General features: G+C 48.1%; 1 protein-coding gene across 10 annotated transcripts in view; it reads right to left on the reverse strand.

Moving 5' to 3' along the window:
- GRIP2 (glutamate receptor interacting protein 2) overlaps nt 1-25,664 on the reverse strand; it is a 306,845-nt gene that overhangs the window by 40,544 nt on the left and 240,637 nt on the right. For all 10 annotated transcript variants that reach the window (XR_693324.2, XM_068907123.1, XM_068907122.1 and 7 more), the window contains exons 3-12: nt 21,608-21,743; nt 20,665-20,810; nt 18,041-18,127; nt 17,684-17,759; nt 16,988-17,133; nt 9,103-9,250; nt 8,164-8,333; nt 3,968-4,093; nt 2,368-2,520; nt 1,625-1,811 (exon numbers count right to left, since the gene is read on the reverse strand). Coding sequence is in view for 9 of the 10 variants with exons in the window: in XM_068907123.1 (XP_068763224.1) it covers nt 1,625-1,811; nt 2,368-2,520; nt 3,968-4,093; nt 8,164-8,333; nt 9,103-9,250; nt 16,988-17,133; nt 17,684-17,759; nt 18,041-18,127; nt 20,665-20,810; nt 21,608-21,743 (1,375 nt within the window). In the remaining variant the exon portion in view is untranslated. The remainder of the gene's footprint in view (nt 1-1,624; nt 1,812-2,367; nt 2,521-3,967; nt 4,094-8,163; nt 8,334-9,102; nt 9,251-16,987; nt 17,134-17,683; nt 17,760-18,040; nt 18,128-20,664; nt 20,811-21,607; nt 21,744-25,664) is intronic.

A 25,664-nucleotide genomic window follows, 5' to 3' on the forward strand; every position in this document is an offset into this window, starting at 1 on the left:
TCACCCTGGTAATAGGGGATTAAAAAAAAAACAAAAAAACAAAAAACATCACTTCCAATTTTCAGCCCTGTATGGAAACAGAAAAAAAGGCTCAAAAGCTTTTTGAAATCCCTCTTAACCTGCATCACAGGACAACATTTTTTGCTGTGCCAGTCCCTTGCGCCTGTCCTCCCTGCCTGCCTCACACTCGCACTCTCCCTGCTGCAGCATCTGCCACCCAGAGACGCTACCGCACAGAGAGACCGTGCAGCAAAGACTGGCGTTTTCCTTTGCAGGTGCTTTCCCTGTCATATGAAAACACTGCCCTGATTCCCTGGCGGGTTTGGTCCATGTTTTATTTTCCTGGTCCAGCTTGGAGATGCCAGACCATGAGCAGGCTGACAAGGCCCACAGAGATGTCTCCTTCCAAGGAAGGTCTGAGCAGCTGCCGCGCACGGTCACTTCGTTGCACCTCAGACACCATGACGTAAGACAGATCATCAGGGTAAATCACAGGTGGAAAAGGAAACCTGCCTGGGGGCATTAGCGCCAGCAGCAGGCTTTGGAGCTGCTGTGGCTCATTCAGCAGGAACTCAGCATGAAAAGGGCTCTCTTACCCCTCACTATTTCATCTGCCTAAAGAAACCAGCTCTCCTTTTTACCTAACAAGAGCTAAAGCTGTACTGGGTTCTCCTCTGCTCAGTACTAAATCTGTTAGAGGGCATCTGCACTGTAGCACAGAGACACTCAAGCAGACATCAAATGCAGCTAGCAAAGGTGTAGGAAGGAGCTTAGCCACAGCAGCCGGAGCTCCTGAGCTGAGGCTGGGCAGCTGGCAGAGAAGTGCTTGCTCCCAGAACCCAAATTAGCTTTGCAGCTAGCTGAGATAACGCTACGCTACATTACCCTGATTACATTACATCCAGGGGTTACCAGACACATCCAACTCGGCTAACGGTTAAGGTGTCTTTTTAAACAGGTAAGAAGACAAGAGGCACAAAGAGCCGAGAGGAGTGTTCAGCACTTGTGAACCAAGAAGCCAGCACATTGCATGCTGGCTCTCTCCCCCGGACGGTCAATGCAGACCGCTGCAGCCGTTAGTACTGCTCCTCCGTTTGCTTTTTGCCCAGGGGTTGCCGAGCTGAACGCAGGAGTGCTTAAATGCAACACCTCCCTGCTCTGAACCACCAGCATCATCTTCTGGGTTTTGAGACTCTGGCTTTCAGGCCCACTTATATAGCTGGCTCTACTGCAACGACAATGGGCAGAAGACACTTTCCTGGGCCAACACGTTTAGGTTTTTCCCCATTCTGCATCCAGACAAAAGCTTTATCTTTCAAAGAAAAAACAATGGGAATGGCTCGCTCTCTCTCTCTCTCTCTCTCACACAGACACATGCTCCCTTCCTCCTCCTCCCAGAACAGCCATAGCCTGGCGCCAAGACGTTCACCTGGGATACGAGGGAGGCCGTGGTCAGCCGACGAGTGCAGAAATGGCAGTGACAGTAAACCATGCCCAGTGAAGAATGGGAGATATTACAAGGATGATAGTAAATATCTAAATGAGCCTCTGAGGAGAGAAAACAAACCAAACCATGAAATGTTCATCAGCAGCACCATCAGCATCCAAGGGCAAGGTCTCTAACCTCTCTGCCGGGCTGTCGGGCTCAATAAAACGGATGAGAGGTGGGGAAGACAGGGTTTCAGTAGCAAAGATGCCTCCCTGGAGCTGAAGTCCAAAGCCATTCAAAGGGTCTCCCCTGAGAACCACCTCTGTCGTTTCCGTGTGGACAATCTGCCCGCCAGGACCCACTGTGCTAGAGGCCAGTGACACTGAAAGGAGGAAAGAGGCAGAAGGTCAGGGTCGCCATGGGCCTCATGGGGTGGCCACATGCGTTTCTAGGGGTGGCCAAGGCTCCTTGGAGGGGACATGAGCAGGAGGCAAGGTGGCAGTGCCAGCACTTGCTGTGCAGAAGAGGGAGGTAGAGATGGACTTGCAGGGCTCAGGAAGAACGAGGCCCACACATGCAGAGAGGAGGGATGGGGAAGACTGATACTGCTGCGGAAAGAAGGTCAAGGAGGAAGGCAGCAAAGAAAGAAAAATGAAAGGGAGAAAAGCTAAACCTGTCGCACGTTCCTTTGTCTTGGAGAGCACATGCATAGGGAAGAGACTGTATTGGCATCAAGGCACTGAGTCAACATAATGTGTTTGGTCACAGACTGTGGCCTGGCTGCAGTGGGGCAGTGAAAGAAGAGGGAGGCACCGATAGTACTGGGATGAACAGTCCTATCCTGGCACTCTGGGCACCCTGTTAGCAAGGGCAATAAGGACAGCGAGGCAAGCACTTGCACCCCTTCCAACCAGGCCTCAGCCCGTTGCCACTCTTACATGAACTCTTGTGCTCCTTCTTCTTCTGTCTCCTCCTCATCATGGTGGTGCGGGGGCTCATGGGATGGGAGCTGCGAGGTAGCGTGTTCGAGTTCTGGCAGGGGAAGCCTTGCGTGTTCATGGTGGGAGAGGAGAAGTTGGCAGCAACCAGAGCTGGGAAAACGGAGAGCACGTTACAGGACATACAAAGAAAAACACAGCAGTGCCACAGGGAAACAGACTCTACATCAGAGAAACAGTTATCGAAAAAAATCAATTTGCCAGACGGAATTGGACTCAGACAATTAGAATTGGGACGTGGCTTCCTGATGGGAACTGCCCTTGCCTAGCCAGACACTGGCTATGTCTGCATGGCCATAGAAAGAGAAGTTTCAAGCATGCCAAGCTGCACAACTTGCAGGCTTTCCATCTGCCTGGCAGGTGGTGAAACAGGGTTCAAAGCACCTGTACTGTTCTCAGGAAGAGCCAAGCACAACTGGTGGATGATGCTGCACGTCCCCAGCCCTCTCTGTGTCCAACCTATCTGCTCAGGCTCACACTAAGATGTCTGGGCATCTAATGGGTTCAGACTAGCCCTTCCTTCCTAACTCTAGGGCTCAAGTTGAGGTGAACCCTTGTCCTGGGCTTGAAGGTCTATAAAAGAGATGAGTGGTAAGAGCGGCTGTGAAGGTGGGGGCTTGGATCCAAGGTGGACCTTGCTCTGTGGGGTGTACAGACTAAAGAAACAACAGTGACTCCAATTATTGGAGTCTGTCTCCAGTTCTGGAGTTCTGTCTACAACAGAAGCATGCAGGTGAGAAACGTATCAGAAGCGCAGAGCAGCCAACAGAAGATTAACATGATGGCACTAATGAAGATTAAATATAGGGAAACCACAGCTTGGACTTGAACCACTGGGCAACTGCACTCCTCTGTCTGCTTACCAATATGCAATCTTATGTTTGCTTCCTACGTTACTGCCCTAAGATAAGAAACCTGAGTGCCCAAAGGAAGATTAAATTCAGCTGGATGAGGTTGAATAGAGTCTGGTTCCTGGAAGAGGTGGGTTTACAAACAGATTTTGAAGTAGGCAGCAGTGGTCTCAGGAAAACTTCTGCACCATGCAGAACTGGGAGAGGGGCAGGGTTCCTGGGGTGCTACAGAAATGGCCCGAGGGGGAAGCAGACCCTGTTGGAGCAAAGTCCTGCTCCTAACATGTCGTATGGCACCAGTGCTGTGCTGGCTGCATTGGTGTACCACGTCCCTGTTCCCTGACAAATCACCAGTTTAACAGAGCTGCCCTCTTTGTCATACAGCAACTCATTTTTGCCCTTGCCCACGTTAACTGGGCATACGGCTGTGGGGTTGGGGATGGGCAGGGGGTCGCTCAGCACACCGCTATAACTGCAGTTACTAGCTCCACGTGGGCTGAGCTGCATCTACTGATTTTGTATAAATTACCTCAGCACTGGGTCTTTGGAAACAGACTCAGGTCATGGGAGAAGAAATGAGGGACACTCCTGGCTACAGAGCTGGCGCTACAGGTCAGGTTACTGAGGGACGGAGGGGCACGACAGAAACGAACATGCAGGGACGGGGCGATGCCACGTGCGGGCGTTACATTTGCAGTAATCCTGGCTGGACGTCTGGTTCCAAGTGGGTGTCTTGCAGTGGCCAGGGTGGTGGGTGTGACAGTAGTTGACACAGGGGTCCCAGCAGTGGTGATGGTCGCTCTTCTGCACTTTGACTGATGGCACCCAAGGGAACAGAAATCACCACAGACAGAGAGGAGAAGATAGAGAAAGAAATGGTAAGAAGCACAAGCCAGGATCTAGGGGATACTGATCACACCCTCTTCAGTAGAAGAGACATCCTTGTACTAACTCAGGACAAGTCAAGATGCAACCACAACATGTCAAGTACCAAACAGTGAGAATGGCATCCACATCCCCATGTAACTTCACGACACTTGATGCAAGGTGGCAGAAATCTACCCCTTCCCCATGAAAAATTCTGCATCCTAAGCCAACGGCTTGACTAAGGCATGCTGGCAGCACACAGATGTCATTACCATTTGCAGTCTGCTGTGCGATGTGCAGAAACTCCCTCTAACCACAATTTTCCCACAGAGGCCATCAACACTATCAAGGAATCCTCCTTCTACAGCTTCCCACCTTACTGTGTGAGCTACCCTCCCTGGGACAAGGCTGAATGCCTTCCAGATATGCCAAGGCGAGTTTCGAGTACTTTGCTCGGCTCCAGCATTTGACTGTTTTGCGGCTTCTTGTGGCCAGGAATCCACTGCAGGGTGCACATATGGAAAAAGAGGAGTAGGGGAGGGCAGACACCAGCTCACCAAAACAAAAGGGATTTTTCACACTGCTGCTTAAAGGCAATTACACAGGCCCACCTACCCAGGAAGAGAAGCCAATGCTGTGGCCAACAGTAAATGAAAACAGGGCACCAGCACAGCAAGCTCCCTATTCAGGGCCACTCAACTGCTTTAACTTCAACCCTAACCCCCAGCCCAGTGTGTGTTGGCAGAGATCTGTCTGCAGCGTGACATCCTTCACCCGGAAATCCCTCATGCCAGAAACCATGGCCTTGCAATATCAGGTCACAATGACACAAATCTCTGAAATACATCTACAAATACATCCCCAGGCACAGGTACCTTTTCTGTTCTCCTTCTGTTCTCATTTTGCTCCTCAGCAGCACGGGATTGATTCTGTTTTCTATACCCAGCAGCATTGGCTTTCTCGCTCCCAAATCCCTGCACCATGCTGTCTGCATCTATTTTCTTTGAAGAGAAATTACTAGCTAACAAGAAGGACTGCAACAGTCTCTTTTTTTCAGCTAAGCATAAATGGCATCCTACAGCAGCATCACTGTAGACACGTTTTATTCTACAGCTCTTAATCTTGCACTGACTGGCAACCACCCTTCCTGGATAAGGCCTGCTCAGGTCTGCACTCTCCAAGTGGGTGTAATTGCAGGCAGCACTAGCTCCTTCTGAGGGTGCAGATCTCAGACAGCAACACAGCTTGACCAGTGAGTCCACCCAGAGATCTGATCTAAAGGTCATCTGTGACTATTACACAGCATAGCCATGACTATAACAGTAGAAATCCATTTTGTGAATGTGCATCACAGGCATCAAGTCATTGAGGTCAGCTTTCCTGACCAATAACCGTGATTATTTCTATGTCCTTGCTACACTTCCAGTGAATTTAGTGCTTATTCTATCAAGCTCTTCAAAAATTCATTTCCAGCTCTGAGGCTTCTATGTTGTGAATTCAAAAGCAAATTCACATCCAGAGGGCTTTTAAAAACAAAAATCAAATAAATTTATGTAGCTACGTCTAGACAAAAAGGATAATGTTAACTGTGCTTAGAAAAATTAAATACTTTGAACACCGGGGCAACAGCTTATGGGCATATAAACAAGATCATTTAACTCATTTGTAGCAATTAAAACTCTCCTATTTGCCTACAAATTCTTAGCTCATATCTGACACAACAGATAAAAGGGCTATGAAATTCAGATGCTGGTGCATAGGGGGAAGAAAATGGATTTTGGACATTTCTGTGATAAAGCCTAGAGTAGCCTTCCTCAAGCTTCCTGCCCATCATCCCTGCCTAAGGAAACCTATCTACCCTAGCATCCCTCCTGAGTGCCATCCGCTCCCTCTGATCTTGCGAGCAGGACACAAGCTTCCCCACAAGCTCTCCAAACATCCCAAGAGCCAAACAGAAAGCAAACTCAGTTTGATAAATCCTGTGCTTCGACATTAGACCAAAAGGACCCTATTTTTTCATGACAGGCAATAGTGCTGAACAACTGCAGCTTCAGATCTCTCTCCACCTACTCAATAACTGGACTTTGATCGCACTAGCAGCCACATTTAAAAAACACGACAACGAGCCACATGCTGGCACGCTTTGGATGGACTTATTAATGCAAGTGCCAAAGAGATGTGTGCACGTAGTCTCCTCTGCTCAACTGCTTTCCTGTAGTTTGTGTCATAGGCTTCAGTCTCCTGCCAACCATGACGGTTGGCCTTTGCATGACCTGTTTTTCCTTACTGCCCATGTTTGCTTCCCATAACCCTGCAAAAGCAGCCTGTGGAATTGGCACACGGCCTCCAGAGTGGATGGCAGAGCCTCTCCCAGATCCAAAGCAGGTTCATTGCCTTTGGCGTGGCTCCTCCGCTCCCCAGCATGGGCTGTGCAGCGCAGTGGCTGGTTACGTCACCCTGAAGCACCATTCGGTGATCTGCTCCTATTGTCCAAACAACGCTGCTCCCTTTTCTCCTGACCTCACCACCTTCCTTTCCCATCCCCATTAGCATCGGTGAAGGTTTAAGCCCAAGCGTTGGTCTCGAACTACACACCTCTGCCTCCTAACAGCAGTGCAGATGAATAGCATCCTTCCTTGGGATCCTTTACTTGCTAAAGGGTTTAACTACAAGTGGGAACAACTGTCATCCTTTATATTTTCATGTTTTGCAATTACTATTACAAGTTTGTGCTCTGAATTTCTGCCACAGCAGACTGGTCCGATATACGGGAATAAGGGGAAAGAGGCTCTGAACACAGAGCCGTCCCTCCACACACCTTCCTTCTCCAAAACTGCTGCTCAGTGCTTATACTCTGAAAGGAGATTAGGAGCAGGGCATTAATGGAGGAAAGAGAATAGTTCATTTATCAGCCATTGAAAAAGGATTATAGCTTTCCATTTTTTCCTGGGCACAAAGATCAAGTCATTCTTCCCCTTTGTTAAACTGCTTTAATTCTGCACAAATTGGACTAGACATGTATGAGATTTATTTCTAGACATGGAAATGTTATTAGATTTTATGTTTCACTGCATCATGCAAAAGAAGATGACACAAATATTTACTTCCTGTTCCCAAACTGCTCTAGAAGAAACAGGAAAAAAGAGCTGTGCCTGAGGCTACTGCACACAGACATAATTAAAATGCGTGTTCCTGAGGGACATTCATCATCCAGGTGATTGAAAGTGGTAGCAAAAGGGGCTGGACTGAACAGTCAATGCCTGAAACACATGAATTGAAAGACCACCAACATGCACTACATCAAAAGTACAGGCAAGACCTGCAATAGACCAAGCAGTACTGAGATTATGTTGCCACCAGCTTTAGATGAGGGTCCAACTCAGTCTCTCGCATGGAAGGAGACACTAAAGGTGGGCAAAAAAGATGTTCACCAGGGTAAATTCCTAATGAAGTTTGGAATTTACAGGGATTTGGGTTTTGATTTCACAGAAGCCACTTCTGTGCTCTACTGCTGACTGGCCAGATACAGCTGCCATTCAAACAGGCTCGTCCAGATGATGAACCCTCCTGTTACAGTTCTGTTTCCTGTGCAAGTCTAGAGTGACCCTGCCTAGTCACTGACACGTCCTTTGTGGAGACTTACCAAATATCAGCAAATGAAAGCTGAGCTTGGAAATACATTTGCCAGCACTGAAGCTGATTTCTTCACTGTCCATTAAAGTCTCTTTTCTAGGGTACCAAGAAAGTGGCTTGCACAGCACTCAGCACTGCAAAACCCTGGGATTCCCAGCAACAATTTTCCCATTCAAGCACAGATGTCACCTTTTTTCCCATTCACATCCTTGAAGAACATCATCTAATCATATGCATTTCATCAAAACATCTTTTTTGTTTTGTTTTGTTTTTTTTCCTCCACAGATGTCTCTCTTTGGAGTCTGTTGCCAGCATTCAAAAGCAGCAAGTAGGGGCCTGAAGTGAGTTTTGAGGGCAACCAACGATGCTTGCATGGGGGACGCACCTGTTTCTGGAGGCTTCAAAGGCAGCCTGCTTTGGTGAACAGGTAATATCTCCAGCTTGACATTTTCTGAAGTGGAAGCTAAAAGCTGAGTTGCCTCTAACAAGGAGCAGTGCTCTGTGCTCGTGCCATCAATGGAGAGAATATGGTCACCAACATGCAATGCGCCACATCTGCAAAGGAAACAACAAGAGGGATAATTATACGCATGGCTGAAATCCATGTCCATATGGTTAGGAGTAGAAATGTACAAAATCCAGCTGCTTTGGTTCACGTGAATTTATTTTTATCTATTTTCATACTCCTCTCTTTGACTTCCAATTTGAAGCTTAGGTTCAAGTGCTGCTGAAAGCACGAACTAAAATGATCAGCTTTGAGTTAGCGCTGCTGGTGACTTGGGAAAGAAGCAAGTTTCTAATAGTGCCCAGCCGTAGCTATTCGGGATGGCTGGGTGCACACCCAGACTGCTTCTCTGAGCTCCTAGGCAGAATTTCAGAATTTTTAGGAATAAGTCCTAAGAGCCAGCAATTCAGTTCAGCAACAAGACTAATCGTGGCTAGGACTGCAGAGAGGTTTGTCTTTCTGCATCCCAGTGTAAAGGGTGACTAGCTGCCTTGCACATCAGGAAAAGGCTCCAGTGACAAGTTCCCAAAATAGGCTTTCGTCATTCCAAAGCTCCAGGGCAGCCAGATCAGGTTTTTTTTTTTTTTTTTTCCTTTAAAAAAAGGAACTCTGCTTTCACATGCACTGAATTACATTCATTCCCTGGTGAGGGGTGTCCGCTGGCATTACGTCAGATATTTTTAGCACGGTTGGTTTACTCAGAACATTGACGTGGCCATTTCAAAGAAGGAGGGGAAGAACAGTTTATAACAAATAAGGGGATAAAAAAGCAGCAGAGAAGGGAAGAGCAGCACAGGTCCAGCCTGCTGAGCTCTGTACCTGTCCACCACGCTGGCCGGTTTGATCTTGTCAATGACAATGACCTGCTTGTTCCGGTGCGTGGTTGTTGTCAGCGTGATTCCCAGCGTAGAGCCTGGAGTCTTGGCTATCTCCACTAGCAAAGGACCTGAAGCATTTGCTACAGTATCTGAAAAACAAGAGAACATCTGAAGACACTTCTCATGCAGTGTTTCCCATTTCTAAATACAGAGGCAGACAGTGGGTTGGCCAATAGTGCTGGCTTTACGTATATATCAGCAAACCTGTAGTTTGGACCTCCTACATGCTCACCACTCTGCCTCATGCAGTAAGAAGAAAATATATTCAAGAAGCAACATTGCTCCTGCACAAAACACATATGATAATAAAGTGAAGAGCTATAACAACAATTCACTCATAGGTCCAACCCCTTGACACCACCTTTTTGGAGTTAAATAGCAAGATCAAGGAAGTGGTTGCTCAAAGCACATCAACAGTATTATAAGAAAAGCACAAAAAGGAAGATCAGGAGGATGTCACTGTTTTAGGCTTCTTTCAAAACAAACAAAAAGAAAAAAAAAAAAAGGGATCCCACTTTCAGTGATACTCAATCTTGTGTACAGATGACCAGCCTGGGAGCCAACAACTCTTGGGCGCTCCAGCACCAGCTCTGAAACATCCTTTCAACTGTTCGTTTCAGCTCCTGCAGCATGATAGTAGGAGCAGAGACCAATCTTCCTACCCGCAAGCTTACAAAAGCCTCCTCTCTCCCGTCAGACAATACAGAGGTAGCTCATGTTTAAAAGATGTATTTTTGCAATAAGCTTAATAGATGCTGTAAATGAGACTATGAAACTCCTACAAAATTGCACCGGTTAGCAGAAGCTTGCATCATACCTATTCATCTACTCTGAGAAGGAAGGAGGAAACGAAATCTGGGTCTCTGACTGATTAGACAGAAATTCCCTCCACCTCCATTACACACATTTGCTTCCAGATTACCTAAAGCCATTATGAAGATGCTGGATTCATGGTGCATTGCCAATCCCACCAAGGCACAGCCAGCACCTGTGAGCACAGTTTGATCCCCTGTTCCCCTGAAAGCACTTCACAGAAACCCAGCCACCAGCTCCTGTAGAGCCCTCTCCGAGAGCATGATGCCTCCTTAGCTCTTAATTATTCAGAGAAGGCTATTCTCTTCCAAAGCTACGCTCCACTAAAAACACTGATGCTATTTGGCTCCAAAACTTGACACATGGCTCACTTGTGCTCTCTGATAAAAGGGAGTGTTGGTGCAGATCTCAGAGGCTGAGCTGCAGCATGGTCTTTCCTGAGATTCCTTTAAGATGTTGATTCTCCGGAGACAGAAATATCCCTGGCATGGAGATCAGCCAAGGGGCGTTCAGGCTCTGGCTCTGCTCACTGTGCCCTTTTCCTCAGGGGAGAAAGGAAGAGGAAAGGGCCAAGTTAAAGACTACGAAAGACTGACTCCAAGTAAAACGATGTTTATTCTCTATTGAAAAGAGCCAGTGGCGAGACTGGCAGGCCCTGGCAAAAAGCACAGGCCTTGGCAAAAAGCACAGCACTAGTTCAAACAAGAGACACACAAAGCACCCCGGTAAAGCCTGCACAAGGTGCACTTAAGCCTTCGATACCAATGGAAACGCCAAGAGACTGAGGCATCTCTTCCAACAGCAAACACCAGCTGCACAACGCTGATTTTGCGGTTTGTGCGTGTGTCCAGCACGCATATGCCCACAAGGGTCACACGCATATATTCCTCCAGGCAAAGGAAAGCAGGTAGGAAAAAAAAACTTGTGGAAACACAGCTTACCGCAGTGGTAGGCCTGGGTGTTTCTTTGCAAGGAAAATACCTGATCCTCTCGGTGCCCCTCTCATCTCTCTTCCCAGTGGCAACAACTGCGTAAAGCCACTAACGCTCCCTGACTGCTTGGATCAGAGCAGCGACCGAGATTAATCCCAACTCCCTCAGGGTGGTTTGCATCTTCTAAATCAGTCTTGCAGCCCAGAGGCTAGGCATCTGGCTAGTTCATCCACTTGCGCTCGTTCACATGTGGTGTGCCGCCACAGTGCAAACCCTTGTGCTTTACCAAATGTTTCCCAGGGGTTGGTCTCTGCGTGAAGGTAGGGGGAAAGGGCTCTGGGCACCTGCCCCCCTGCCAGGAGCTAGGTATCAATAAGATGGTAGGAAATTATAGTTCTTCCTCCACAGGCTTTCCTCCTGCTGCTCAAAGCAAGGGCCACTCTGCTGTCCCTTTAACTCTGATATCCTGTTGCATTGATGAAGATCGCTCTAAATCCGTTTTATAAAGAAATTTGTTCTGGAAATATCAGCCAAGCCTCTATTAATTATTCTAGGGAAAGATATGGCTCACATCAAAGGTCAGGAGTCTGCAGTTTAGCAATATTTGTTAGGCATGATTAGCACGGGGCAATTACACCCAAGCTAATTGAAAAAGAAACATTGAGAGGACGCGGCAGGCCATGCGATAATCTTACTTTAGGGAGTCAATCTGCATCGCCGCTTTGGCACCACAGAGGTGTTTCTGTGCCATCAGGCGCATCAGCAACCTCACCTAGCCCAGGAAGGAAGCAAGGGCAGGGAAAGGCATCCATGTCCTCCTGCATTTTGGAGCAAATGTCACCTCACTTAAAGCAAGATCCTTTCTCACAAGTCAAGACAGTTTAACCAGTTGTTCTGGAGGCCCAGCATTCAAGGGAGATATTCAGCTCACTGCTCAGCATCTACTGAGGGCCAAAATCACACTACTGCAGAACGAGCATCGCAGAGGCCAGTGGCACGCAGTTTATATACTGCAACAGCCTTCATCATTTCGGTAGGGTTTTGTTACCAAGGAACAGGAAAACCATGTATGCTTATGCTGCCTTGCATGGTTGTGCTGATTTTCACATAAGGATTTGAAGGCATTTTGTGAGCAACAAAGAACTGTGCTTCCCAGAGGAGAAAGGTACCATTTTACAGTTTGGGAAACTGAGGCACAGCTGTCACACAAGTTGTCTAAAACCACATGGTTGTTCAGCAGTTAGCCAGAAAGGGCCCAGAAAAGGAACCCACTCCCATTCCCCTTCACTGGGCAAAAGATGTTACATCTCCTGACATTGCTGGGAAAATTCTATCTTCATCCATCTTCAAAAACAGTATTTTTAGTAAAGAAATAAACTCTTAAGCCGTCCACCTTTTTGAAGATGTCTGCTCTTATTAGGTTGTATTGACGAAATGAATAGGACAAACAAATTGGATAGGATCCTGTTAAAATTCAGTATCAGCAGCTCTGACCTGAAATCAATCCCAGAAGCCCAGTTAACCTCCACCGCCAAATCCTGCCTCCGCTTTTCCTTCTGAACCCAAACTCACTCCACTTCAAAACGTTCAGGTGGAAATTCAGCAGCCAATAGGTTACTCGCTACAGATCTAACCAACTCTAATCTTCTCCACCAAAACAGAAAGAGGAAAATCTATCACAACTTGCTGAAGTACAGCGAATCCCGTCCTCCTGTCTAGCTGGCTGACCCCAAGTCCCAGGGAGGACACAAAGGGCTGTGAAAACCCACTCACATCCATACGCCCAAGGGCTACTCACCCACAGATGGACACTAGGGAACCAGAATTTTCTCCATACCAGCCTCGGGGAGTAACGGATTAGCTGGTTGCCCCACCACTCAAATGCTGAGGGTTGGCAGGTGCTTTAAGATCCTTCTGTCAGCAGCTTATTTTGGAGGAAACACAGTTGTTCTTGCCTTGCACTAGGTTTCCTTGAGCCCTACCTGCCTTCACTAACCTCCCCAAGGAGGGATGCTCTGGCAACCACGCTGGAAAGCATTACGAGCACTTGCCCAGGGGAGGTACGCCGGCAGGGAAGATTTCTTCCCTGCTGTACCACACTCTGGGGAAAAAACAAAACAAAAACGCAAACCAAATCAAGCACAAAACCCCAAAAGAACGAGACAACAGAGCTTCTCAAATAGGGCGCAGCAGCTCCTGGTTCCTCCGGCGTCGCGAGCACACGGAGGTTTCTGATTTCACAGCCTCCCCATGCTCTACCCTGCTGGTTCACCGCTTGCCACGGGCCACCAGTGGCCTTCAGCTTCCTCCGCAGGAGAGCCTCGCAGACCCTCTGTCTTCAGCCTCCAAATCAGCGGGCTGCAGGCAGCCGGGGAAGGGAGAGGAAGAGGAGGAGGAAGATGACGAGGACACAGCCAACCTCTCTGCTCATTCATCATCCCCAGCAGAGAGCTTCCCCCAGCGGGGAGGCCTCCCTGAAGGCTCACAGCCCTACGCCTCAAGTCATGGCGGGCACGGCCATGTAACTATTCAAATTTGCAAATGCCACCGGTTTGCAGCCGGTCGGTTTATTTGCCGGGTCGGGGTGATTTTTTCCCTTTTTCAAAAGGCCCATAAGACAGAGTGTTGCCACAGGAAAGCACCTGTTTATTGCAATGTTTATAAGGCATCAGCAAAGGGCAGTGACTTTCCGAACGCCCGAGGGATACCGCATGCCCAAGCCGCCTTCCTTTTAAATGGAAATGGGAGATTAATTTAATCCCATAGGTGGCCTTGAGAAATCTCAGCTAATTCGACTAAAAGCACGTCGCGGCCTCATCCTACGCCGGCCTCCCCGGCGAAAGCCCTGCCGGCCAGGGATGCTCCGCAGCGGCGCTCAGCAGCCGCCGCGGCGCTCACTTGCAGAGCCGGGCTGGCTCTCTTCAGCTCATCCTCGGTGCGCAGTTTTGGCTGGGAAACCATGCTGCCAGCTGGGGATGCCAAGATTCAGCACGCCCCCTCCGTAACCTCGGTCTCTCACCGCGGCCAGCTGCAGAAAAACAACTTTCCCTCCTCGAGGGTCAGCCCACGCCGCTGCGGCGCCTACGGCTGCTGCAGATAACGTCCTTTCGCCGTGTCTCCCTCGCTAAAAGCTGCGTTTTCCTCGGCAACGAACGAGCGCTGCTTCACTTTAGTGGGTATCCCCAGTTCTTGTAATGAATCAAATGAACTGTGTGGCTAAGTGTCCTTCCAATTAGGACGGGAAATTGAGGGCTCCAGCCCCATGTGCATGTTTTCGGGCTGTTTGCAAGTCACCTCCCACAGGTGACTTACCTGTATCCTGTATCCCCCGGTTCACACAGTGTTCGCAACACCCTGCGGCAACAGGGGCTGCTGGAAGAGCCTTTATGTTTCTCCCGAAAACCAAGAGCGAGCTCAGGAACAGGGTGTGCTGGGTGCGAGCACCGGCCAGGGCAGCGGCATTAGGCGAAAAGCTCCGCGGCCCCAGGCTCTTTGCGCACGAGGAGCTCATTTCGATGCGTCTCCCCGCAGCGAGTAGCTGTTCGTTGCTCCCCGGAGAGCGGCGACGGTTCCCTCCCGGCCCCTGAGCCCCGCTTACCTGCCGCGCTCAGAGGCGGCGACGGAAGAGCGCTCCCAGCAGCACCTTATAGCCACGGTGAGCCTTTAATAAAAGTATCAGTGGGGCAAAGCAACTTCTGAAAGCGAAGCAGAAGGTTTCAAACCCCAATGCCCCCAAATCCTTTTGCCCTCCCATGCGCAGACCAAGGGTTTTCACAGCTCCCCGCTCGGCTCAGGTACCACGTACAGCGCAGCATCGTTACCCTGCACCCACCGGGGCTACGGCCTCTTTTGTTGGGCTAAGCACAACGCTCCCTTCAAGCTAATAACGTACCCCCGCGGCTTCCAGTTTCCGTTTTTCCCTTATCATCTTCCTTTGGTTAGCAAAGAGACTTTCTGTAACAGTGATGGTTCGGAGGTGGTAACACTCGTGCCCTGTTGCAGGTATGAGCTGTTGCCTGGCAAAACTGTCTGCAGAGATTGTTTTAAGCTACATGTTCTGCCATCTTCTTGTTTTTTAAAAGAAGTACTCTCAAGTGCCTACAAAAAGTGAAAGCAAGGCAAGTATATCCCAAAATGGGGTTGGGGAGAAGCACCCTCTACAAAGGAATTATCTGAGGAAAGGGTTGTTTTTGTATCTTTTTTGCAGGCATCTGGCTGTGGGCACCGTACAGTGACACAGGTTGGAGAAGAGCCACATAAAACCTGACACTGCTCTCTGTTCACTCAACCCCACCATTTTTAGGTGGGAGAGTTACTCAAGAAGAAATATCAAGACAGCTTCATGGCTATTTTTGCTCCAAGTCTGGTTTTAAAACAGTCAATCAAATCAAAGCAGCATAGGCACCAGGGAACTGTACAAACAACAAAACCCCCAAAAGCGCATTTCCCACACACCATTAACTGTTTGCCTCTGCTCAGGCTCGAGAGCTCTGTGCAAAATTCCTCCCTAGCCCTGCTGGCCCCGCTCCCAGGACAGAGGGCTGCCAGCACAGAAAGCTGCTGAGAAAAAGAACGGACATCCCTTATTGACCTTTGCAAAGGTACTGCAATCAGCATCATATAAAAGGGTAGAAAATAGGGTTTGAGTAGTTTCTGTTTTCTGCAATTTTCATAATTGAGAGTTTCTTCTTTTTCTTGTATACCATCCAATTTCTAAACAGAAACTCCTCTTGTTGCAGGGCAGAAGCCAGCTAGCAAGCAGGTAATTGTAGAGGTCTCAACTGTTCCTTTCAGCTCCCCCAGTGGAGCATGTGTCTGTGTCACACGCTGCTGCCCAGGCCCTGGCAGCCTCCTCCCTCAGGGAGGCAACAGACTAAGTGGATGCTTGTGCAATCTGTGCTGAAAGGAAGGGAAATAGTTTTCTGGAAAGAGACTAAAAAGGAAGGAGAAAGCCCCCAGAGCCTGTGCAGGAGCTCCTTTACTTTCGAGCAATCTTCTCGCACGTGGCATGGAGCGAGTTCTAGAGTTCTCAGCTCCTCTTTTTGGGGGGTGAGAAGGGGGCAGAGCCATTAGACTCTCTCTACTGCAGATCCTTTTGATTTCCCTCCTTAATGGCAAACCAAAAAACAACCTGATCTCATTGATTTCTATTCTTCACTGGATCTTAGGCTCAGACATGCCAGACTGGTTTTCGAGATACACAGAAGACTCCAAAATAATACAGCTTGGGGCTCCAGTAGGGGCAGAAATCCCTCTGGAGACATATATACAACTTCCAAATCTAACACACAGCTCAGTGAACTTCCAGAGCCAACACAGCTTTGGACTCTGTGGTAACCTTAAACTCATTAACTACGCTCCCCGCAGTAACAGCTGCGTGTCACAAAGCCAGCTCAAAATGACTTTACAGTAACTAATAATAAACCTTTTCCCAGAGCTTGAAACTGAAAAATCAAAAAAAGAAAAAAACCAATAACAACAAATACAAAAAACCACCCAAACCAATCAACCCCTCCAAACGCTGTAATTTACCATCTCCCGTGCAGAACATTTCTTTGATACACCCATCCTCTGCCCTCTAGTAAGTTGTCTTCTTTGGGGACAATCAGTTGAACACGCCTCATTTATTTCAGAAGTAGAGCTGGACTAAAATTTCTAACAAAAGGAATAGCTCTAGAATTAAGCAGCATCAAAATTCACAACCCAAACTACGGCCACATCAAGCTGATGCCTGCTTGCAAGTCCCTCCCTTGCACAGATTTAATAGCAGTATCTGCAATGTTGGCAGCGTGCCTACATTCCAGGTGCCTTTAACTGACTTCTCCTATGTCCTCTCTTCGCCTACACTAGAGATTCCCTTCCAGCCTTCCTAAAATCAGTCGTCATTCACCTCGAGAGACATCATCACATGCAGACATTTCAAATGCCTTTAACTAAACCAGCTTTGAACTCTCCATCCATGCCGGCAGCACATTGCTCAGCAAATCTTCCCTTGAAACCAAGTATCCCAGTTGCTGCCTCTATTCACGCATACTTTCCAGACAGTCAGCGAAAATGCCACTCCATCCACCTTGGCCTTACCCATGATGGTCACATCGTACTCGATCTGGAAGAGGGCCTCCTGACTGCACTGACGCAGGATGTTGAGGGCGTCGGCATGAGTCACACTGTGCAGGGGAATCCCATCAACGCTCAGCAGTCTGTCCCCGATTTTCAAGGACCCTTCCCTGTAGGAAGCCACAAGCAAAACTCACTTAAAAAAAAAAAAAAGTGTGTGTGTGTGTGTGTGCGCGCATACATATATATACACATTATATATGTATGCATGTATGCATGCATAGGCCAATTACCTTGATCCAGCAGGAAGTAAACCCTCCTCAGGACAATCATTTGGGGTATTTAGAGTGTCAGGCCCATCACATTAAATTAGTAGCATGTGAACAGCTAGCCCACCTCCTGTTTTTTAATATAGCACCAGCTCTTCAGGTGCACTAAGTTAATTAAGCAGCTATCTTTGGAAGAGGTGTTTCTAGGTGCTCCAGCAGCATCCGTGCACAGGCCAGCATAGAAGCATGGCACACGTCCTCCTCCCACTCCAAGGGCCCCAAACTTCACAGATGTGTCGTTCTGCACACCGCCTGCACGCAAAGCTTTGGGGGCATATGTAGGAGAGACACCAGCAAGAAGGACAAGAGCACAGGTCCAAAAACACGATGGGGGCTGCTGGTCTTTTTTCGTTAAAGTCCACCACTCTGGGAGGCAGAACGTGAGCGTTACCTGTCTGCTGGGCCACCTGGCCTCACGTAGGTGAGAACCAGCGGGCGGGACTTGTGCCAGTCTTCGTGGGCTCCTCCTGTAACGAAAACGGGAATGCTGTAAGCGACCGCACTTTTGGAAGTTGGAATGAGAGCGCTGAGAAACTAGAAATGTTTATCACGTAACGGCTGACACAGCTCGAAAGCAAAAAGACTGCCCCGGACTAGGCGGCCAGCAGTCCTTGAAGGCTGCGCAGCACGCTCTCCGGGCATGCTTTTGCTCTTCATCAGAAGCTTATGACATTTGTCCTCTTCCTTTTCTCTTCTCACTCCCTGAATCGCCCCTACCAGTACATTTCTCACCGGAGAAGCCACTAACCTCGCAGCACAAAGCCAAAGCTGTTGCCTTCCTTGTACAGGGACACTTCGATGGTCTTGGGAATAATGCCAGCGCTGCTCTCTGGCACTAAGGGAGAGAGAGAGAGAAAGAGAGATGCTATTACCCCCATCCCGCCTCACCCTGCGAAACCAGACCAAAACTCGGCTGGACAGCATTGAAATGAAAGCGCAGTCCCCATCGCGGGGCTCTTCATCCCCCCGGGAGGCACAAAGGCCCCGAGCCAGGCGCGTGAACCTTCGTTAGAGCAAACCATCATGTTCTAGTATGATTTCACCAGCTCAGCTCTCTGCATCTCCCCTCAAATTTGTCTTGGTTAATACTCTGACATTCAAGTAAAACCCTCTCGTTTATCAACCGGCTTTAAAGGGTTCAGTATTACTCAAAAGCCAGCAGCTTCTGCCATAGATGGAAACTTATTAAGAAAAACCACACACACACCAGCAGCCACACAAGGAATCAAGTCACCGGCTGACCTTAAAGAAAATGAAAATCCCAAATCCTCAGTGCGAAAGGTTGAGGGTTTTTTCCCTTCCCTCCAACATTTTGACTTTAAAAAAAGATTAAGTGAATCCTTTAAACTGATCCTAGGGGCAGTGCAGTAATTTTATGTTAAATACAGGGTAGTATTTAATGTACAAAAGTAAAGAGAAAAAAGGAAGGAAACCATTTCTGTCTCTTGCTGTCCCCTGCTACTTAATGATTTATCGAAGTACTACTGTGAATATAGGACAATTTCCCTGTCTCCTCTGTCCAGACCTGCACGTGATATTTTGGTACAAAAGTGTCCTCAGAGCAGCTGCCCTGCCCCTGCTGCTGGGTGCTGCCGGCTAATGTGGACATGGCCTCGAAATGCTTCAGAGTAAAACCCCGAGGGGACAGAGAGGCTCTAAGCTAACGGCTGATACCCATGTACCAAGAAAGGAGTATAAAGCATCCACAGATGGGATAGGAAACTGTCCAATTTCTGTCCTAAGCAGCCAAACATGATGTTCTGCAACAGCCTTTCACAACCGCAGTAGGAAGCAGGGAAACCTAAACTAGTCTTAACATGGGGCTTGGCTTATCGATGCAAGAGATGATAGGGCACTGTGGCCTGAAAACTAGACTTGGACTTGCGAGCTCCCTTCCAAGCAGGAAATTACAAAGTGGGAAGAAAAATTCAAACCCGCAAGTACAAGTTACTGAATTGTACTATATTTCTGCTTTTTGCCCAGGGAGGGAAAGAGGGGTGCACATAACAGCAGCAAACCCTCACCGCAGATAAAAGCACACGAGGAATCAACATTTCACTGGAGCAAGGCAGTAATTGACAATTCTCTCCATTCACTTCTTGCAGTGCCTCTTTGTTTGGATTAGTCACAAAGAGCATCAATAATCTCATTTGAGCGAAGTCATTGTTTCGGTAGTGCTCTTACTGCTCATTCAGAAGTGGAGACATTTTGCATCGCTGCTATCGATTTGAGTCATGCAGTATTGGCTCTGTTCCTTAGCTCCTAAGTACAGCTTATCCGATTGCTAATAGTAAGGCTCACAGCTAAGGAGAAAGGTTAAGAGTTGTCATCTTTAGTGGGCATGAGAACATGGAAAACTTGAACTGTGTGTGGGGGGGGGGGAGGGTGTTTTTTTTTTTTTTTTCCAAATCAAGGTTGTGTGCAAAAGCTAGCTACGATTTACAGCAGGAGAACAGAAAGGGATGATGAACAAAGGTTCAACTAATTCATTTTTTTCTTCTTATGGTTTTATACAGCCATTTATTGTATTTCAGTACTTTTCATAGAAAGCCAGCAGCAACAGCAAAGCTTACGAAGCACAGGATAAGGTCTTATCTGGGATAAAAGGTTTGAATTTCATTAGCTTTGTTTTTCCTATCTTTTTGTATTTTATTTCTTCTACCCAATCATTCTCTGAATTTCCGAGAAGCTGAAGGAGTAGTAACAGTGCAGATCATTTCTACAATGGAAAGACCGTGACGAGAAACTGTTCCAAGGAATCTATTTTTTTTTTTTTTTTAATCAGAACAAACAGGTCCATGCAAATGCAGTCTCTCGCGTTAGCCTCAGTTTATCAGATCCAGGCTTGGCAGCCTCTGCCACGGGCCCCTTAGCTAGAAAGCAGATTACTCCAATTTCCCTTCTGAAAACACATAACATTTCAAAGTATCTTGAGGAATAGCAGCACTTGATGCAGTTCAGAGAAGAGGCTCTGGCACTGTATGCTTAAGACTGAATAAAACCTCCTGGAGCCATGCTCCAAAAAAGGAAGAAAAAAAAAAAAAAGAGAGAAAACAAGCTGAAGTAGCATCAGGAGGCAGATTGGCCTGTGCTACCAAGCCACTGTGAGGCAAGACAAATCTAATCAGCCATCTCCCGCCGGTGTGCATGAACAGGCACCCACTGTGCTGGAAAATACAGCGCTCCGCTCTGCTCCGACGGCACACAGCTCTGCAACATCCACCGCGGCTCTGCGAGCAGACGAAGACAGAACGTAAAAACGCCCCAGGAAACAGCCTTGGCCACAACAGCTAGAGCACAAACGGACCCATCTGTATCCCAGGACAGAAAGCAGCCAAGAAAAGTGAATAGCATTATCTTAGAGGCACCCACCGGCTGGCGGAAGTTCATACTCTACTTCTAGTACTACCCTTTCGCCCACGTTTTTCAGCAGGCTTATGATCTCGTCATGCCGCAGCTTGGTTAGGTTAATGCCATTCACCGACTTGATGTAATCCCCAACGTTCAGCTGGTCACTTCTGTAAAGAAAAAAAGAAAAGAAGTGGTAGCAGAAAGTCTCTGCTTCTTTCAGCCTGGACATGCATGGAGAACCTTTCGTGACTGCAAGGTTTTCTGAACAAGCCACCAAAGATGGGCTGACCTTAGCTGTCTAATTACATGTGCCTGCTATTACAGAAAGAAATACGAAAATCAGAGGCATCTCTCTTTCCTGGTAGCAAGTTTTCAGATCTGTACCTACAGTAACAATCACAGTATACACGTTCACAACCTCGCATTTTGTTGCTCACTTCTCATTCGTGTAGAGCAATCAGACGGTGAGAAACACACCAAGAACTGTCTGAAAAAAAGAACAATCGGAAAAAAGAAAATATCTTTCCTTTTGCTTGTTTTCTGCAAAGTTGTTCAATTATTCCTTTCCTTTCTCTGCTTCCTGAAGCCTTTCTTCTCCCATTCCTTCACTGATCTGCTAATGTTACTCATACACTCAGTATTCAGAAAAGATACAATATGAGGCCACTTAGCTTGATCAAGACATATGCTTGTATGTTATGCACTCTCCTGACAAGGCTGCCTAGTTTCACAGAATCCCAAATACCCTAAAACAAAGTTTCAGGATGTGATTGCACAGGCCATGGGAAATAGCTCAAAGTAGAAGAGGGTCTACCTAAAAAGTTGAAGCAACAACTTTGCACTTTGAGGCACCTGAAAAAAAAGTCTGGCGCCAACTATTTTAAGTATAACCACGTTCATTCAGTAACTGGAACGTGCAGCTGTTCCTTTCCAGCTCTCTCTGGGTCCCATTTCCATTTCTCACCTTGCTGCCAGTCCTCCTGGCCTCAGGTTGGAGACTCTGGGCTTTCCATCTTTGTCTGTGCCGCCCGAAATAGTTAATCCAAGGGTGCTTCCTTCCTTCTTAATCAGCTCTACGATGGTGACCCCTCTGAACTCCTCTGAAATATCAGGCATAAAGGTAAACACCTCAGCAGCAGCCACATTCCTTTCAATCCCAAGGATGCCCTGCTCCTACAGATGGTGGGAGAGCAGATCTGGGATGATTTGTACAATCAGCAGAAAGAAAAATCTTTTTTAAACTGACGAGACAACCGTGGAGGACTTATTATGAAAGGGAAGTTTAGAGGAGAAAGAAGGAAGAAAGAGATTTTTTAAAAGTTTAGGAAAGCGAAAGGAAGGAGGAAATTTTCCTCCCTGGATGTTTCTTTTTTTTCATTTCTGAGTCAGTCTGAGAGTTCTCGGGGGAACTCAGCCAGACAAGCTGTTTTTTCTCCAATTGCCACTGACACTAGTGTTACGACAGCTAAGCGGCAGCTCTTCACATGGCTGATGTCTGGGAGACACCCGAGCTGCAGCACGAATGAAAATATTGTATCGTCGCCTGCCCTGTGCCAGGGCCAAGGGCCCAAAACACATCCGTTTAAGCAAGTCCCTCCTCCAAGACATTGGTACACTTAGACAACAGTGCAACAAACAACAGTTTTACTGGGTTGTGAAACCGAAGGGGATCCTGATGGACCCACAGAAGTCGGGGGGAAAGCATTTCATGCAGGTCTGGAGGGCAAGACCAACCAGGGCAAGGCAGATGAGTGAGGACTCGTGAGAGGATAAAAACTTGGTGTTTCCAAGGTGCTAGAGATGGAGTCAGTGGAGGCATTCAAAACCAGGGGGATGCGAGCAGAACCGTGGTCCAGGGAGATTACCTCAGTAACTATGTTCTATATGGACTGGGATGGGTGTTAGGAAGGCTGGATAACAAGCAGTCACAGTTACCAGGTAGGAGGATGCTACGGACCTGGAGAAGCTGCCTGAACAGACAGAACAGGGTGGATCTTAAAATACTGTGGTTAAAAAAATATACTGAGCCTTCGACCCAGTTGGGACATAAGGTGGGGAGGGTGGGATCCTGCATTAGCAGGATCACAGCCATGTCAGAGGAGGGGGGAGCATGAGCTTCGATCATTCGCTGCAGTTTCCCCACCCACCTGCACCTGGTCTAAGACAAACTTATTCCGTATTGCAGACCTCATCTGCAGCTGGAACTGAAGACATTAGTCACTCATAAAACAACCAGTTACATATGTGCTGCAAGCCATAATACAGAGGGTAGGGTCCACGTTATGGGACACAGGCCCCACGCTTGCTGCACCAGTACCTCTCCTCCATTTGCTGCAGAAGGATACTCTACCGTCCCTTTAGTTCAAGAAAACATTTATGTTTATTCACCATCTATGAATCAAACCAGACCTGATGCCAGTTTTGATCCCACCACAGCTCATCTCTGGGCTTTATAAAAGCAATGTTCCTAAATTATCTTAACTTTGGGATTTGACATGGAGGAAGGGCATAAGTATGTGGGAGGGCCAGCACTGGCCCAAGGAAAGACCAAGAGCACCGCTGACTTGGCAAACGCAGCTCCGCGTTAATCCACATGACGGCACTCATACTCTTTGCTCGGAGGACTAGCCACGGGACAAATCAGATGACTTTCATGCCTTGCCAGAGCCTCCTTGAAGAAGCTTTTGCAGAACTTGCCTACAACACGATTCATTCACCTCCACTGTCCCTGGGTACTGAAGTCCCCCTGCAAGCTTACAGGAGCAACATGGCCTCCTTCACGCAGGGCATCTTTGGCCAAGACCACGCATGAGAAGGTAGTGACGGGCATTGGCAGTGCATGGCAAACAACACTCAAGGCTGTAGACTAAAAACTATACTACAAAAGGCCAAGAAGGAGATCATTTGCACAGCAAAGCCCACCAGGCTTTAATGAGATACTCTACTTGGAGATGGAACGTTTGAAACCTTTTACACACTGTGAATTTCCAGAGCAACGAAGCAGGCTCTCTTACACAACATATTGACACAGCAGCTCTATGCTGGTGTAGGATTACCCCCGCAGCCCCTTTTATCGGGAGAAAACACGGTGTCATTTGGCACCGCAGCGCCTCATCAGTCTGCAAGGCCCAGCTAGCACTTTGCTCCTTGTGCAACGCCACCGTGCCACCAGAAACTGCACCTCACTTAAAGTCCCGCCACGCACTACCTGTTTTTTAAAGCACGACTCCAAGAACAATCTCTGCACTTGATGAACGCGAGCGGGAAACCTCTTTGCAATCTAGCGCCAGTTTGGAAGGCATTCAGGCACTGCTGTGCCCCTGTTTAACACGGCAATGGCAGCTCCTTGTAAAACGTCAGGTCCATAATGCTCCTACTCTTTAAGCTCCCACAGTTTTGATCCCTTGCCAACTACAGTAACTTAGTTTTCAATTCCCCAGTCCAGGATCTCAGGGGCTGCCAGAAACTTTGTGGGGGCTCCCCGCTGTGCTAGATGGAAAGCCATCCGGCACTACCCTGCAAATTTCCTCTCAAGTACAGACATGACTGATCAACACAGATGGTGCCACAAGGGGGGATTATTAGCTCTTCAGTGGGGTTTCATTTTGATCCTTGATAAGTGTTTAAAATGAGAAGTCCCAGAGTGCAATTATCCATCTTGTGGATTCAAGGAGAAATTACCACCCTGAAAAAAAGGTAAATCCCCAAGAAGAATCCATCAAGGTAAACAACAGTGGACGTCGGTCAACCAGTGCCGCTATAAACCTGCTGCTGGTATCACAGACGCACATAAATGTGTAAGAGTGCTCGTTAAGCAGTGTCTGGTCCTTCAAGACGTTGTCTTTAAGTGCAAATAGCAGAAGCCCAAGACTGCTCTCACTGGCCCACAGCCACACCAAGGCCAGCTTGGGGCTGCAATCCCATGTTGACGATAGCCAAGGTGACAGCCCATTTTGCCCGGGACAGACAGGGGCTGATTCTGCCAGCTTCTGTAACCCTGTCTTCACACCTTTCTGCTCACAATGCTCCTACCAAAGGACTGGGGGAAGCCTTGGGACAGGATCCACAGGTGGGGAGCACCCCTGCCAACAGAGGAGCATAGACCTCCCCAGTCCTCTCTTCATAACCCTAAATCTAACCCCTGCTCCATGACCTAGAGACACCCCAAGCCCTCCAGACTCTTGCCATCCTCATTTTCTCCACTGCCCCCCAGGATCTGCTCAGTCACAGGTGCCAAGCTGCTCTTTGCTGTTCAAAGCACCCCGGGGCAGGGAGGGCACACCTGAATTTTGCCCTCCCTATAAGGTTGCCTTGGGCTGGGGCAAGTGCATAGACTTGGTCTTGCAAGTGAGGAGTCATCCTCTCTCCACACAGGCTCCAGGAGAGCAGCAAGTAGCTCCAGTCAGGCAGGAAAACTCCAGGAGCTTGCTGAACCCTTTACCCTTCCCAGAGACCTCACAGAGGCCCTTGAGGAACAGCCACATCTCACCTTCATCGCTGCAATGATGAAGGGACAGCAAAAGGGCTCTACTCCCTCCAGGGCCACTCCAGCACACAAAACCAAACCGGCAACTGTGTCGTTAACGGTCAGAAGTCAAACCCAAGCCTCGGTCTTTACTACGAAGCAGATGAATTGTCCAGAGCAACCCATCCAAATCTGCTTACAGGCCACTGGCAGACAAGACCTGGAATCAACGTTTCTCTATTACCTCTTTGGGCCTCTGAGAGCTCTTCTGCATGGGAAGGATTTTATCGCACAGCAATGTGCTACCACTGACTAAATATCAAAACACACGCAGTCCCACCTGCAGGGAAATACAAAGCTAACCAGCCACTGCCAACCTCCCTCCCTACTCCACAAGCCTGGGTGTGGCTGTACTTCTTCCCTCTCTCTTTGCTGTGATTTTCCTCCTGCGCGGGTGCAATCTCAGGGCAGGAACCAGGTATTTCCCAGCTCATTTTAACCACTCCAAACCAGACTGCGGTTGCTCACACTGACGCTGCTTATTACCACCCGTTTC

This window comes from Struthio camelus, chromosome 14, assembly GCF_040807025.1.
Source record: "Struthio camelus isolate bStrCam1 chromosome 14, bStrCam1.hap1, whole genome shotgun sequence".
Taxonomy (NCBI): Eukaryota; Metazoa; Chordata; class Aves; order Struthioniformes; family Struthionidae; genus Struthio; species Struthio camelus.